The following is a 17,761-nucleotide window of genomic DNA, read 5'->3' on the forward strand; positions in this document are numbered from 1 at the left end:
CTTAAATGTAGTTCTTCTGGGACTGTGTTATTTTCAATCTAGTTTATCAGTAGTGGCAACATCAAAAATAGGCAACACCTTTCCAGAACTGATAATTACTTTGTTTTCATTCTGACAATGCTGCTCCTTTGACAAGGTTATTCTGTCCTTGGTTTTTATTCAGTGGGGTGGTAAACCTGTAGATTTCGAAATGTCTGGTTTGGATGGGTCTCAGGGCCAATTTGATTGTAGCTAACAGAAATTGCTTCAGGCAAAAAGCTTTCCAGTTTTTAAAGAAATGCTTGTATAATGAAAGGGGAGTGGCCAGTTCTCACAGCTCACCTTTCCCCTGGTTTGGTTTGAATTTTAGCAGTCTGGCTACTCAGTGCTGCTGGTCCATTATCTGAGGCTGCTGGTCAAAGAAACAGCTACATGGAAGAAGGTGTTCCATGCTGAATCCCTTCTCTCCCCCCTCTCTTTCCCCCCCCCTACTCTTCTCCCCCTCACCCTTCTCCCCCCGGGATAGGTTAAGTTATTCACATTATTTTGTAAAAATCTAACTAGAGTCGCATTATAACAAAATCATGAGCATAGCAGGTGTCGAAATAGCCCTTATGACTTAGCAATTTTTAAATTGTGGTGGTCGGTCTGTGAGGATTATTTAGTTGAATTTTCTTTTCCTCTCTGGTATTTTAAATACATTCATTTTAAGATTAAAATAAAAATAATAAAGGACCAAAAAGCATATTAATAAAAAATAAAAGATTTATCCTGCAAATTTGGATTCATTCGAAAGGTCACACGCAATGGCCTAGAAGGCCGCATGCGGCCTTAAGGTCGCAGGTTCCCCACCCCTGCCCTAAGCTCTGCAAATCCTTCCCCAAACTACTACTACTCTCTCTAAATCCTGGTACTCCTAAGAGTCAACTTTTTTGACCAAACCTATGATCAACTGCTGCACTACCTTATGGGTGTTTTGTTTTATAATGTTGGTATGAAAGTTTTTGGGGTTTTATTTTACAAAAGATGCTTGCATGGCTAGCCCATATAATTTTCTTTAAAGCAGATGATGAGTACAACACTCTTTCACATCTTGCTGAATGCTTGAATGGATCTGTTTACTCAAGTGATTGGAGGTCTGATTAGTCATTTCAAATCCACTTGCTAAATTTGTTTCCTGGGTAAGTTTAATCTCTGGATCATTTTGGAAAGTTTTAAGCTACAAAGTGTTCAATAGTTTGTTGCAACAGAAATTTGCTTCCATTTCCCAGACCACTTGAATTGTAGAGTGGTTGAGGAATAGAAGTAGTGATCAGATGTATGCTAATGGTGTTGCAGTGAATGCTTGTCATCCAGAGAACCAGGTAATGTTCTGAGAACCCAGATTCAAATATCTCAGCGGTAAACAGAATTTAAATTAAAAACTAGTATAAAATTAAAAATCTAATGAATCCGTGATTAATTGTCATAAAATTGGTGGGCGGCACGGTGGCACAGTGGTTAGCACTGCTGCCTCACAGCGCCTGAGACCCGGGTTCAATTCCCGCCTCAGACGACTGACTGTGTGGAGTTTGCACATTCTCCCCGTGTCTGCGTGGGTTTCCTCCGGGTGCTCCGGTTTCCTCCCACAGTCCAAAGATGTGCAGGCCAGGTGAATTGGCCATGCTAAATTGCCCATAGTGTTAGGTAAGGGGTAAATGTAGATGTAGGGGTATGGGTGGGTTACGCTTCGGCGGGGCGGTGTGGACTTGTTGGGCCGAAGGGCCTGTTTCCACACTGTAAGTAATCTAAAAAAAAATCTATCTGCTTAACATTTAAGGAAGAAATCTTCTGTCCTTACCTAGTCTGGCTTAAATGTGGGTCCAGTCCCACTGCAAGGTGGTTGACTCTTGATTGCTGTCTGAAATGGCCAAGCAAGCTACTTAGCTGAATCAAATCACTAAAAAGCCTCAAAAAAGGAACAAGTTAGATCACCTAGACACCAGGAACACCAGTAGAAAACTTAGCCTGTTGACACTGTAAAGTCCTCCTTGGCAACATTTGGGGGCTAGTGACAGAGTTGGAAGAACTATCTCTCAGACACATCAGGCTGTTGCTTGACATAATTATGGAATTGCACTTTGCAGATTGTATTTGAGACAATACCATTACCATCTCTAGGTTTGTCCTGCCTGTTCTGTTCAGTAGAAGTGGTGGCATATTGGTGTACTGTCAGAAGGGAGTTGCCCTGAAAGACCTTAACAGTGACTCTACCACATGAAGTCTCATGGCATCAGACACACATGAATAAGGAAACATCTTGCTGATCTCCCCTTGGCTGATGAATCAGTATTCATCGAATCATGCAATCATGTAACATGGAGACAGACCCTTTGGTCCAACTAGTCCATGCCGGCTATAATCCCAAACTAAATTAGTCTCACCTGCCTGCACTCGGCCCATATCTCCAAACATTTCTTATTCATATACCTGCCTAAATGTCTTTCAAACATTGTAACTGTAATCTCATCCATCACTTCCTCTAGAAGTTCATTCCACACATGAATGACTCTGTGTTAAAAGAAATTGCTCCTTATCTTTTTAAAATCTTTCTCCTCTCACCTTAAAAATATATCCCCTAGTCTTGAAATTCCCCCACTCTTGGGAAAAGACCCATGCTATTTGCTTTATCTATATTGCTCATGATTTTATAAACCTCTAAGGTTAGCTCTTAACCTCCTACACTCCAGTGAAAAAAATCCCAGTCTCTCCTTATGACTCAAACTCTCCGTTTCTGGCAACACCCTGTTAAATCTCTTCTGAACCCTCTCCAGCTTAATAATATCCTTCCTATAACAGAGAGACCAGAACATTTGGAGGAAGCATTGAGGGTGGCAAGGGTACAGTTTTTACTCTGGGTGGAAGACTTCAAGAAAGGCTCAGCAGCACCACTACTGACTGAGCTGGTCGAGTCGTAAATGGCTTAACTGCTGGGTATGCGTCAAGTAGTGAAGGAGCCAGCAACTGGAAAAAGCATTCTTGATGTCATCCTTATCAATCTGGCTGCCATAACTGCGTCTGTCTGTGAAGTATCGGTTGGACGGAGACAAAGTCCTATCGTCTTAATGAGTATACCCTCCATCCTTTGTGGCACTGCCATCATGCTGAATGAGATAGATTCCAAACAGATTGAATGACACAACACCGGGATTCCTCCAGGAAACATGATGAGCCAACAGCAGCAGCAGAATTATAGTCAACCTCAATCCGTAATCTCCCTCTCTCTGCTATTACCATCAAGCCAAGGAATCCTGTCTGGTTCAATGAAGAATGCAGGAGGGCATGTGAAGAGCAGCACCAGACATACTTAAAAACGAGGTGTCAATCTGGAGAATACAGGACTACTTGCATGTCAAATAGTACAAACAGCATGTGATTGTTGGTCTAAGTCATTCCACAAACGATAGATCAAGTCTAAGCTCACCAGTCCTGTTGTATCATAGAGCCATAGAGATGTACAGTATGGAAACAGACCCTTCGGTCCAACCCGTCCATGCCCACCAGATATCCCAACCCAATCTAGTCCTACCTGCCAGCATCCAGCCCATATCCCTCCAAACCCTTCCTATTCATCTACCCATCCAAATGCCTCTTAAATATTGCAGTTGTACCAGCCTCCACCACTTCCTCTGGCAGCTCATTCCATACACGTACCACCGTCTGCGTGAAAATGTTGCCTTTTAGGTGTCTTTTATATCTTTCCCGTCTCACCCTAAACCTGTGCCCTCTAGTTCTGGACTCTCCCACCCCAGGGAAAAGACTTTGCCTATTTACCCTATCTATGCTCCTCATAATTTTGTAAATTTCTATAAGGTCACCCCTCATCTTCAGACGCTCCAGGGAAAACAGCCCCAGCCTGTTCAGCATCTCCCATAGCTCAAATCCTCCAATCCTGGCAACATCCTTGTAAATCTTTTCTGAACCCTTTCAAGTTTCACAACATCTTTCCAATAGGAAGGAGACCAGAATTGCATGCAATATTCCAACAGTGGCCTCACCAATGTCCTGTACAGCCGCAAAATGACCTCCCAACTTCTGTACTCAATACTCTGACCAATAAAGGAAAGCATACCAAACGCCTTCTTCACTATCCTATCTACCTGTGATTCCACTTTCAAAGAGCTATGAAACTGCACTCCAAGGTCTCTTCATTCAGCAACACTCCCTAGGACCTTAACATTAAGTGTATAAGGTCTGCTAAGTTTTGTTTTTCCAAAATGCAGCACCTCGCATTTATCTGAATTAAACTCCATTTGCCACTTCTCAGCCCAGTATCGAGTGAATGTTGCATGCAATTGAACACCTCACAAAAGGAGGAGGCTCCACAAGTATCTCAGTTATCAATGATGAAAGAGCCCAACACATCTGTCAGAAGATAAGGCTGAAGCATTTGCATCCATCATCAGCTAGAATGGTCAAATGGATGATCCATCTTGGTCTCCCTTGAAGGTCCACAAATTATGGATGCCAGTTTTTGGCCAAGTTAATTCATTCCAAGTAATACCAAGAAATAACTGAAGGGAATAGATATTGCAATGGACTCTGCCTTAAAATAATAGTACCAGAGATTGGTGCTCCAGAACTTGCATCCTAGCTGACCAGTTCTGGGGCAGTTACAACATTGACATCTGCCTAACATTCATGCTGTACAAATGCCAGGCAATGGCTATGCCCAACAAGAGAGCTTTTTAAAATATAGAATCCCTACAGTGTGGAAACAGGCCCTTCAGTGCCCTATAAGCCCACACTGACCCTCAGAAGAGTATCCCCCCCAAACCTATTCCCCATTATCCTAAATTTACTCCTAACCTACACATCGCTGATCACTATGGGAAATTTAGCATGGCCAGTTCACCTAACCTGCACATCTTTGGATTGTGGGAGGAAACCGAAGCACCCAGAGGAAACCCACGTAGACACGGGGAGAATGTGCAAACTTCACACAGACAGTCGCTCAAAGTTGGAATTGAACCCGGTTCCTGGCACTGTGAGGCAACAGTGGCTAATCACTGTGCCACCATGCCGCCCAATCTAATCATTGTCCCATGATATTCAGTGGCATTACCATTGCTGAATCCCCCCAATCCTGGGACATTACCATTGAGCAGAAACTGAACTGGAACATCTATACATGGAATAGGTTGGAGGCTACGAATCATAAAATGATTTTTGTTGGTTTACTTGTGAAATCTGGGGACTCCAAGAAAACAGAGCAGGAATAGGCAGAGAGTCTATTGGAGGAGATTCTCTTACGATGATTAGGTATTTAAAAGTAAAATCAAGCAGGGGAATTCATTCAATTGGACAGTGGAGGAGAGAAGTTTGAGAAAAGTGTTCTCACCTGTGTCCAAGGCTGCAGATTGGTGAAGAAGGGCACAGTTTATTGTGTGTTGATAATCATGCAGAATGTCATTTGTCACTTTGACGTAGTAGTTTCAGTACAAAGTCGACTGGAAACATAATCAGATGTAGAATTGTGGAGAAAAATGGGGTGTAATTTGGAGACCAATAGCACATTCAGGAGCTTTGAAAGTTAGAAATAGGACAGTAATTTGCAAGTGCAGAAAAGTCATGAGTAGACTTTTTGAGGAGGGAGTGATGACTGGTAACTTGAAGTAGATTGTGAAGCAGTACTACCTGAGAAGAGAGAACTGCCATACCACCAGTTTATGGTGTCAGGTGAGAATTTGTTTTAAACTGTTTGGCTGAAGTAGGATTGAAGGAGAAGGAATAGATCTCCCAAGTAATGGGGTCAGAGGGAACATTGCAGGAGCTCAGTGTCTAGAGAAGGATGTGAGGTAAGGGTTAGAGTACTAGTTCTTGGAGTAAATAAAATTAATTAGCTGAGTTGGTTTCAGTCATGGGATCACCTGATTATTACTTAAATTGGTCATATAAATGAGCCAAACTTGGAAATCATAGCCAAGGAATGAAAAATGGACAGTAACCATTCAGAGCTTATCTGGTTTGTCTGTATCTCTGTTCATTTTAGGGTTCAAAGATAACCTGGGAAACCAGAAATTTTGAGTTTTGCTAAATCCATGAGCAATAGAAGGTTTGAATTTTGTAGCTTGGACATGCTCAGATTAAACATTCTAGTGAGAGATCCCACCCAGGGTCATTTCATTTAGAACTTTGCAGAGATGTGAGGTTATTGTGTTCTTTTTTTCTTTAGGTCCTTACACACTTGATGCACCTGCAACCTGCCAACTTCTGTGAACAACCAAAATTTTACTCAGCTCAGTAGAGTACAAACTTTCTGGAGGAACTTTTAACACACAACTTGCTGGGCTTGTGGAGTCGTGTCCAAGCTCTCCCTGAACAAAGGAAACAGTTCGTTCTTTATACAAAATCTTTACATCACAGTTAGTAATGCTCATGAGACAAGCCCCAGCAACTCATCCCCCCCCCCAACCAAAGCCCTGTCATAGTCAATGCTACTCGAGAAACAGTGGGTGACCTGACCATCTCCAGAAACAATACAACATAAATCATCCCTTAACGGTAAAACCTGTTGTAAATCTTTTTTTAAAACAATAGGCAAGTAGTCAAATTACAACTGCAATGTTTTTATTGATTTCTGAATAGGGGATGAATAGTGGGCGGCACGGTGGCACAGTGCTTAGCACTGCTGCCTCACAGCGCCAGAGACCCGGGTTCAATTCCCGCCTCAGGCGACTCTCTGTGTGGAGTTTGCACATTCTCCCCGTGTCTGCGTGGGTTTCCTCCGGGTGCTCCGGTTTCCTCCCACACTCCAAAGATGTGCAGGTTAGGTGAATTGGCCATGCTAAATTGCCCGTAGTGTTAGGTAAGGGGTAGATGTAGGGGTATGGGTGGGTTGCGCTTCGGCGGGTCGGTGTGGACTTGTTGGGCCGAAGGGCCTGTTTCCACACTGTAAGTAATCTAATCTAATCTAATCTAAAAATGTAAATAGTAGGAGATGACAATGTAAGTTGCTCTGAATGGCAAGAAGTAGCCATGTAAATGGCTCTGAATAATAGATGATAATGTAAATTTCTTACAATCTATCAGTCAGAGACATTCCACCCTCACCTCGGGACATCCAATTTCCTGCAGGTCTACAGAGCAAGTTAACTCTTTAATATCACAAGGTGATTCAAAGTCTTAAATGTCACCTGCATCGTTGTGACCAATTTACCTGCTTACTTTTTGTTTGTCCTTTCAAAACTCAGCGATGTTGTGACAGGGCCTGGGGTGTGGTGGTAGGAATGAGCAAAAGACATAGGATGAAGGTGTTCAAGTTCTTAGATTACTTAGTGTGGAAACAGGCCCTTCGGCCCAACAAGTCCACACCGACCCTCCGAAGAGCAACCCACCCAGACCCATTCCTCTACATTTACCCCTTCACCTAACACTTCGGGCAATTTAGCATGGCCAAGTCACCTAACCTGCATGCTTTTGGACTTTGGGAGGAAACTGGAGCATCCGGAGGAAACCCACACAGACACTGGGAGAATGTGCAAAATCCACACACAGAATCCACAAAATTCCCTGAGGTGGGAATTGAACCTGGGTCTCTGGCGCTGTGAGGCAGCAGTGCTAACCACTGAGCCACGGTGCCAGCCACTAATTCTGAATTGTCCCCAAGTGGAAAATGCTAGGTTTGTCCTCTATTAGCTTATGCTGAGTCTTACTGGAGCACTGCAGCAGGCCCAAGAAAGAAAAGTCAAGGAACGTGGTGGTGTGTTGAAGTGGCTGGCAACTGGAAGATTGGGGTCATTTTTGTAGACAGAATGTGGTCACCCAGTCTGTGTTCATCTCCCTGATGTACGGGAGACCATATTATGAGCAGCTTTGAGTAGATATTTTGAGTGAAGTGCAGAAAAATCACTGCTTCACTTCAAAGGTGTGTCTGGGCCCTTGGATAGTGAGGAGGGAGGAAATGAATGGGGAAGTGTTAGACTTTCTGAGATCGCCTGGAAAGGTATCATGGGGGTGTTGGGAGTGGAGGAGGAGTGGACCATGGTGTCCTTGCGGGGCTGACAAAGGAGGGGAGATGAAGATGTATCTGGTAATGGCATACCGCTAGGAAGGCCCTATGAACCAAGGTGGCACAGAATTCTCAGTTGAGGAAGAAGATGGACATTTGTGAGGCTGCCCTGCAGAAGCTGGCATCATCAGAACAGATACAATGAGGCTGGAGAAACTAGAGGCTGGAGAGTGGAATGGATGATGCATTTTTTAATGCATGTAGTATCTAATCAATTCTGGTATCATCTTTGAAAATCATGTATCATGTTATTGAAAATTTATCAGAAAATTTAGCGGACTATGTCCATCAGTGTTGAATGTATATTTTATTGTGCCTCCTTTGACTATTCCTGAGATCTTGTGATTGAATGTGTTTTCCATAGACTTTTTACACCACACCAACAAGAAATAAGATAAAAAATGTTTTCTTTTGAACCTTAATTTGATTTCTAAACGTTTATTTTTGCAGTGTTGCAGTGGTGCTAAGAAGTAGAGGTCAGGAAAGTCCCCAGATTTTTGAAATTTTAAAATATGCAATCTAAGTGACATGCTTTCTGGTTAAAACAAATTATAAAATTAGTCAAAAGGCCAGCAGCAGCCGTGGTGTAACAGAAAACCACAAAGTTTTAAAAAGAGATGATGAATTCCTGTCAGTAAACGGCATTCAGGACAATTAATCTAGAATACACTTGTTCACCTTTTTGGATGGAGGTCCATATTTCAAGGCTTCTCTCCTGGGGAGTATTGGTGAGCAAATTTTAGAAAGGAAAGTTTTGGGACAAACTTAGATAAAAGTCTCAGGAAAAAAATGTTCCAGTCAGTTAATCGATAATTAAATGATTGATTAATAAAATGAGCCATTGCAAAGGACCAAACAGCAGAACTAAATAATTGTTTTGCCACTTATGTTAAAAGCAGAACTAAAGAGGAAAGAACAACAAATCTCCAAGTACTGGTCACTAGGAAAGGGAGGATCTGGGACTGAGCTAGGTAATTCGTTCTTAGAAACACTGATACTACTTTCACCTCTGGTGACTCACAAGCCCCGAGCTGGCCGTTGCTGACTTCACATAAAAGTAGGGTTTGGAAATAGATCACCCTTTTGTCATCCTGTCCTGTAACTCAGAACTTAACTCTTTCCCTGCCTGCTTATACCCTATACACATTCTCACTTTGAACTGAGTTTTTCTCCTCTCCCAGCCCTTTTCTGGATAGGATTTTGGGAAGTGAGGAGGAGAGGGGTTATGATTGGAGTCTTATATCTCAGTTTCACAGTTGACTACACTCTCAATCTCCTACACTCTTCCATCCTCCCTTCCTCTCTGTATTCTTCTCTCCATGTCTCCTGCACACACTCCCTCTCTTCCATCCCTCTCAGACTGTCTCTTTCTTTCTCTCCTCCTTGTCATTGTTTTTTCTCCTGCTTCCCACTCTCCCTTCCTGAGGCCTGTGCATGCCTCTTCTTCCTTACTTCCTCCAATCTTTCTCTATCTCTTGCCCTCACTCTCTCTCTCACTCTTACTTTCTCTCCCCTTGTCCTTCTCTCTCCATCCCTCTTTGTTCACCAGCATTCTCCATCATCTTGTTTGTGATGAATGGACTCTTCTGCCTGACAGAATTGCCAACTTGGAGGCTAGTTTCTTGCACCTACCTATCATTTGGACCCTCTTTCCATACACTCGCCTGGTGGATGCACGATCTTTTGCATTCTGTCCTCCCCAAACACCTCTGTCCTCCCCTGTGCCAACACTGATGCTACTTGTTGTGTAAAGACCTCAGTCTGGATAAAATTACTCCTGTTTGCATGCAGCTCTATTTTTCCAGCCAGTATTTTCTTAATTTGCTGCTGCTAACCTCATTAGTAAACATATCATCTGAAAATATGGAGAGAATTGGCCTCTGATTAGTGGGGCATCACCTTGCAGAATCATCCAATTGTTCTTCTTGTATTTGGAACTCTGGTGGCAGGCCAGATAGGGTCCTTTGACAGGTCAATGTTGGGCAGTTGTGATCTAGAATCATAGTAAGGAACCTGAACAGTTTATTTGAAAGTTAAGACTAGATAGATCAATTGACATTCACCAATTTAAGAGCTACATGGCCATGCTGCTGGGAGTGAGCCATTTAACATCTGTTCACTGACAACAAATTCAGTCCCTTTTAAAATAATGGTAATTACTGCATGCTTGAAATTCTGAGCTGCTTTCTATTACCACTCCACCTTTAGATCATCTTTGGACATTTTGCTTATCTGATAGATGTAATGTAAGTGAGTGATCTTCCCAGACTTCAGGATTTGTGGTTTTCTGTACTAGTGGGCCTAACTCTTCCTGGTTAGTGTCAAAATCAATAATAAATTTGAGCACTACCCAGTCAGCTGTAGATAGTGTGCCTGCCTATTTATTGTGGGAGTCCAAAAGGCTTGATAACTTTGCTTCCTCGTTCTTTTTCACTCTTCAGTATGTTTGTGTGTATATTTCCACATAAGGAATTGCCATTTAAGTGAATACACATGTGGGGCTGTGCAACCTTTAGATAGAAAGAAATTACAACAGTAATCTTGTTCAGTTGCTTTCACTGAGTATTGTGTTAACTGCTTCCTATGGTCAGAAAGTTAAGTGGGCAAGGGTTGCTTTGTATTCCTTTATTGATTTAGTTTTATTTATGTAAAAGCAAGTACATGTCAACAATTCAAATATAAGACTCAATTGATAACGATAACTGATACTTGGATTTGCTGTTCATATGTAGTAAATTATATTGAATGTAATACTTTTATTGAGTGGTATTTCCTTTTACTCAATGAGATTCCTCTCTCTCTTGCATAATCATCACCACAAATGTGGCCATCTCTCTACACACACTTTTGTTTTCACCTCACACCGTCTCTGTCAAAATGAGTGAAGTAATCCTTGTCCTCCATGCCCAGATGAGCAGCCTCCACATTCAGTGGATCTTTTCCTCCACCTCTACTGGGTTATATTCTAAAAGATGAAAGACTTAACAACAATCTAGGTTTGTTTAAATATATCATTTTATTTATTTGACCCAGTAATTTTTTGCGATAAATTCTGTGTCTTATGGTCCTGTTTCACAACCACCTGATGAAGGAGCACTTCAAAAGCTGATGCTTCCAAATAAACTTGTTGGACTATAATCTGGTGTTGTGATTTTTAACAGTTTATATCATATTACCTTCTCCCTTTCCCCCAGTCAAGAATGGAAAACATTCCTTTCTCTTAAAAGCATGATTTGCTTATATCTCTGCTCATGATGCTCTACATTAAAGATGTCAGATGCAAATTGGAGGTTCCAAAACGCATTCATTTTTAAAGTGTGATCCACCACTTCCTGTCACTTATTTTAGTTATCCATCTCACTCCTACACTGATATCTGTGCCTGCCCTACTCAACTGTTCAGTAGAAACTTGAGGGGCATTACCTTGTCTTTTGATGAGGTTATTTCACAGCCTTCTGAGCTCAACATTGAATTCAACAATTCAGCAACTTTGGTTGCAGGCGCACCACCAATTTTGAAAACAGCAGTTGCTGGTGGTGAATTTATTTTTGTAATTTTCAGCTACTCTAGATTTTTTTTTCTTTTAGTTTTTTTGTGTTCCTTAACAGCCTTTCATTTTGCACCATCATCCCCTTTTGTCACTCGTCTTCTACCCTATTACCGGCCTTCCCTTATGTTTTCTTTCTTCCCCTCCTTTACCTCTGCATTGCTTAAAAATTGTTCTGTCACATTTTCCAGTTCTGATAAAAGGCAATTATCCAGAAATATTGTTTTTGGTTCCAAGGATACTGCTCAATTTGCTGAGCATTTGTGCCATTCTTAATTTTGTCGATGTGAGAAATCTGAATTTTGTTTATATTTTAAAACTCTTTTTTTCTGTCGTCACATCGGAGAATGCATAAACTGCTGACCTCTTAATGTAAGTGACATGGCCAAGTGGAAAGGTCAAGAATGTTTCTGTTGTCACTGCTGTTCGTATGTAATAAATTATACTGAATACATCAGTTATCATTAACAATGTAGTCTTATATTTCAATTGTTGACAGTTTAAAATAGACATTTTACTCCTTTGTGGTGACACAAATCTACTGCTACGGAAACTTCCTAAGATTTGTTCGATTTCAAAGTACTTAAGCATCATGTAGCACATGTCAAAACTTGAATTAGTTTTGCAGGTTTGAACTTATGTCCAGGAAATACTTTCCCTGTGAGTTTGTAAATAAATTTTAGTGATAAAGTTGTCTTTCAGTGACTTATGAAAGTTAATACTTCAGAAAGTTGTATCTATCAGTGATATTTCCAAGAGGTTTAGGACACCTCCGATTCTAGAGATTCTATTTGCAGAAAGACCTGGGCAAGATCTAACGTTCATGCCACGTAAGTGCCAAGCAATGACTATTTCTGATTAAGGAATCTATTACTGTTTAATGTTCAATAGAATGACTATTGCTGAGTCTTTCTCTACCAACATCCTGTATGTTACCAATGATCAGAAGGTGAACTGGACCAGCCATATAAATACTGTGGTTCCAACAGTAGGTCAGAGGCTACAAATTCTGTGCAGGGGTCAATCACTTGATTTCCGCAGTGCTTGTGCATTATCTACAAGGCAGGAGTGTGATGGAATACTCTCTGCTTGGGAGAAAGTGAGGACTGCAGATGCTAGAGATCAGAATCGAAGAATGTGGTGCTGAAAAAGCACAACTGGTCAGGCAGCATCCAAGGAGCGGGAGAATTGACGTTTTGAGCATAAGCCCGTCATCAAGAATGCACTTCATCAACACTCCAGTTGCCTGAATGAGTGCAGCTCCAACATTTTAAAAAGCTTGCCACCATCCAGAATAAAACACCACGCTTGATTGGCTTCAACATTGAGTTCCTTCACGACTGATGCATAGTAGCAGCAGTATGCATCATCTATAAGATGCACTGCAGTAACTCACCAGTGCTCCTCTGATAGCACCAAAAGCTACGACCTTCACGACATGGAAGGATGAGGCCTAGCCAGCATCAATCACATCCTTGATCAGATAAAAAGAAAATTGTAAAATTTACAACTGATTTTTTTTTTCCCAAAATACATTGGGAAGAGAGTGGGTGGGCAGGAGATGTGGGTGGGGAGAGAGGAGATGGTAGTTTGTGAGAAAAATATTCAGTTTGAAATTCCTCAGAAATGAAATGTCTGTAGTAGTAGCCAAGACTGGTAGAATTGTAGCTTCTTACAATAGCATGTTCCTGAACTGTACAAAAAAGGGGAAAAAGTTGGCAGGAATGATATGTTTGGTTTGGGGTGGATAGCAGGTGCATGGCAGGCAAGGAGTGGCAGAGTGGCATAAAGGAAAGAGAAATAGATGGAAAGTATCTTTAGTTTTTAAGGTCCTATTCTTACTAATCAAACCATGGGCTGGAATCCATATTTCTGACCTTTTTTAACCTTATTTGTGTGAGCATCCCGGTAATTATTTGCTTTCTGAAAGTCAAAGGGAACAAAATAAAGTTTATTTTTTGCACTCTATCCATCACGTCACATGTTTGTTTCTTTGCTAGTATTTACTTAATATTTTCAGTTCACTGCCTAAGGGATGGTTAAGAGCCTGGTTCACTTTTTAGTTCTCTTTTTTGTATTAAAATGCTCTGTTCTGTACCAGAAATCTTTCTAGTAAAACATTAGGTTATAATGATGAAGACTTTTGTCAAACTCATTTTTGAGATTGCCACTAGCATTATAATTGAACTGAGAAGTAAAAGAACCAGTCTATTCGGGGTGACCAACTGCTACAGCAAAGTTAAACAGCTCCTATAGGGAGTCATAGAGTCATACAGCATGGTCCAATTTGTCTATGCTGACCAAGTTTCATAAACTAAATTAATCCCAATTGCCTGCATTTGGTCCATATTTCTCAAGTCCTATCCTATTCATGTACCTATCCAAATGTCTTTTAATTGTTATAACTGTACATGCACCTACCATTTCCTCTGGCAGTTCATGCCATGCATGAACAACCTTCTGTGTGAAAAAGTTGCCCCTCAGGTGTCTATTAAATCTTTCTTCTCTTACTGTTCTATGTTTTACATGTAGATATTTTTAATTAACCTGCTCTGAGATGTTGTTACACTTTTCAAATTGGATGAGATGTTTGCCATGATACTTTGAGATAATTGACATTGCTTATCATAGTTAAATGACAAATTCTACTTTTGCATATGCAATGAAAACTGGTTATATTGTATCTACAAAGTCAGATTATTGTATAAGACATTTTAACATAAAAAACATTCTTAGGCACTTCATAGGTGTGTTATAAAGTAAGTTTTGACACTGAGTTACATGTGATGTTAGAGCAAATGATTTTAAGATCTGTTTTCATGAAGAAAAGAGAATTAGAGTAGTTCAAGAGGAGAGTTGCAGACAGTACAGCACTGGAAATTGAATATGCAGCCCATTATGGTGGAACATTTAAAACCATGGATGCTCAGGATGCGAGAATTAGATGTGCAGATGCATAAGAGGATTGTGTCAATGGAGGAGATTGCAGAAATAGTTAAAGCGGTGGCATAGTGGAGAGATTTTAAAATAGTTATTGCTTAACTAGGAATCATGTCAATCAGCGAGAATATGCATGAAGGGTGAACAGAACGTCGTAGGATTTTGGTAGCAGAGTTCAGGGATAGTAGACCATGGCAAGCTACCCAAGTCCTAGTGATATCGAAGAATGAATGAGATTTCAACTGATGAACTGAGGCAGATAACGTTTGGCTTGATGTGCTGGGGAAGAAAGGCATGTGGCAGAAGCAACTGTTAGGATCATAAAAAAAAGTTGAACTGCAAGAACAGCTACATTAACCATTTCTCTTTAGAAAAAATTCAGTTTCTATAACTTAAAAGATCTATGGGTTCATTATGTTTGTTTGAGGAAAAAGTGAAGAAGATGGGGAGAGGTAAGTATGCATACAGTTTGCACTGGATAAAGAACTCAGGGAGTATCTTTAAATTTCAAGATAATTCAAGAATAATGAGAGCAGTTGTAACAGATGAAAGATGGACCTGATAATTCGTTGCTTTCCTGCCACATCTGAAGACAAATGATAATGCTAGCTGTCTGCCATCCATTCTAGTCTGTTCTGTGGATTAAAGGGAGTAGAGATGAGGGCCTTACCCCAGAAAATGACAAGGGTAAGAAATAAATTGTTTTGTTTGGGACTGTGATGCGAGAGTTGGAGGCAAGGATTCAGCTGAGCAAATCAGTTGCTGCAGAAATGCTAAACAAATGGTCAAAGGCCTGCCAGTTCACATTTTGAGAATATAATTGAGGGTGAATTGGTGAGGAATATTTCTTTGCAGGGCACAAAATGCAATAGAGTTGTGACATGGAATGGGAAGTTGGGTGAAGAATGATTGAAGGGGTAATCAGAAGTGATTTATCATGATTCTTATGCTGGCAGCAGTGGAGGCTTGCCTGTGTAATGGCAAGTTCATGGTGTGGTGTGAATATGATTTCAGGAATTTGTTGAGAGGGAGAGACTATGAGAGCATAAACATTTGATATACTTCCAACTTTACCCATCTTGTATGGTACATATTAAATTCTCTTAATTTGCCATTGTTGCAAATATTTAGGCTATAGTTCATGTTAGTATATTGCAAATGATTTTTCTTTAATTCTGGGATGATGGAAGTGTTAAAAAAAGTATTTAAAATGCTATGTTTTAGACATTACCAGAATATCTGAAGAAGTCACAGTTCAAAAGGTGACTAAGGTTTGTTTAAGAGATGGGCTCTTAAGCAACAGGAGAGTCTTACTCACCTGGGAAACTATAGGGCTGAGATGAATAATCTAGGGGATTGTGGCATACTTATGGGTGGTCCCTTTAATGTACATTTAGATTGGTGTGCCTTATATAAAATGCTTGAGTACATAACATACGTAGGTATAATCTGTATTGTTAAACTAATAGTGTTTGTTTTATTTAGTTATTTTATATCCATTAAAGATTGTCTTTTATTTAACAAAAGAGTTAAATCTTGTCACATAGTTGAATTGGTGAAAGTAAGATTACAATTCATTTTTAAATATTAAGGATCCCATACTGGATTGTAATACTATTTATGATGAAATGCTTCAGTTGAGTGTTTCACTCATAAAACTTTGACACCTTGTTTCACATATTTTTGATGCATTGTTTATATTAGTAAAGGTTGAAGAATGACATTAAGAATTATTTCTTTCAGCTTACTTGTGCAAACCTGAAGACAACATTTACAACATTGACTTTACACGATTTAAGATTCGCGACATGGAATCTGGCACTGTTTTGTTTGAGATTGCCAAACCACCAGCGTCAGGTATGTTGCCGTTTGGGAAAAGGCTGTCGCAGTCTGTAAGGCTGCAAGACTTTAGGTGGCTTTCATGATCATAACCAGTTGAGTATAGCATAAATAGGGACTTACTAGGGATAGGCAATAAATGCTGGCCCAGTCAGTGATGCCTACATCCTGTGAGTGAATATTAAAAACACAGCTGGCTTTAGTCAGTAGTTCAAAGGCTTTCATCACTACTTGGTGTGTCTCCATCTTTTAAGCTTTAATGAGCACTTGGGTCCAGTGAATTATGGAGTTTTTAGGAGACATTTAAAGTTTTAATTTAGTAAATTAGTTTTGAAATATACATGAATACCACAACAGGAGCTACTTGGTCATTAGAAATATTTTTATTGCTGTCAAACTTTTTCATCTTGCACTTCTCAGGACATTTCAATAAAATATCATTACAATTGAAGAATCAACATTATATTATGTGAGAGGAGAGTGCTGAATGGTTAGAAAGTGAACTTTGATTGTTAGACTTACTTTCATGGCACGTGCACCCATCAGTGCTGGTTGACCACTAACTGCTGGGCTTTTTAAAATTTTAAGCGGGTGTTTGGTCAGGGCATTGCCCTGTGACATGAACTAGTGAAAGCAAAGGGATCACACTGCTGCAACAATTTCCAAGGATCTCCAACTTCAACCTCCTCCTGAGGTCCTTAGTGGCATTAATTCAGTCTATAGCATCAGGAAAGGGCTGAAGTCAATAGAACCTATGGGCCCTGCAAAACTCCAGCAATTGTGTGGAAGACTTGCTGCAGAACTAGCCATGCTCTTGCCAAGCTGTTCCAGTATTGGTATCTACCTGACAATGTGGAAGTTTGCCAGGTGTACCCTGTGCACAAAAGCAGAATAAACCTAACGTGGCCAGCTACTTCCATATCGATCTACTCTTGACTATCAGCAAAGTGATGCAGTCTGGGACTGTTTTGTTATCATAGACAGAAATTGGATATGAAACCTGAGAATGGCAACATGAAAAGAATGCCTTTATTTGTAGCCTGAAAATGAAATATATGCTTAATACCCTGTGACATTGCATTCATTTCTAACTTGCCAGCCTCAAAAATACCCATTTATAGTTGCTGTCTGCTTCCTGTTAGTGGTGATGCTGCAGGCTGGCTCTGGGGAAAGGGGGCTTTCTGCTTTCACTTCAGAAGTGTGGCTAGTTTAGTTTGGGAAACTTGATCAGCATGGACAAGTTGGACCAAAGGGTCTGTTTCTGTGTTCTATGACTCTGTGACTCTGAGCTCCTTATGTGTTCTGGGATTTTATTTAGAATTAGAATTAGAATCCCTACAGTGTGGAAACAGGTCCTTTGGTCCAACATGTCCACATCGACCCTCCAAAGAGTAACCCACCCAACC

The 17,761-nt window shown here is 40.6% G+C and overlaps 1 protein-coding gene across 1 annotated transcript in view; it reads left to right on the forward strand.

The window, feature by feature from the left end:
- unc119b (unc-119 lipid binding chaperone B) overlaps positions 1 to 17,761 on the forward strand; it is a 69,244-nt gene that overhangs the window by 22,035 nt on the left and 29,448 nt on the right. The window contains exon 2 of the mRNA XM_072587252.1: positions 16,260 to 16,373. Coding sequence (XP_072443353.1) covers positions 16,260 to 16,373 — 114 coding nt within the window. The remainder of the gene's footprint in view (positions 1 to 16,259; positions 16,374 to 17,761) is intronic.

This window comes from Chiloscyllium punctatum, chromosome 17, assembly GCF_047496795.1.
Source record: "Chiloscyllium punctatum isolate Juve2018m chromosome 17, sChiPun1.3, whole genome shotgun sequence".
Taxonomy (NCBI): domain Eukaryota; kingdom Metazoa; phylum Chordata; class Chondrichthyes; order Orectolobiformes; family Hemiscylliidae; genus Chiloscyllium; species Chiloscyllium punctatum.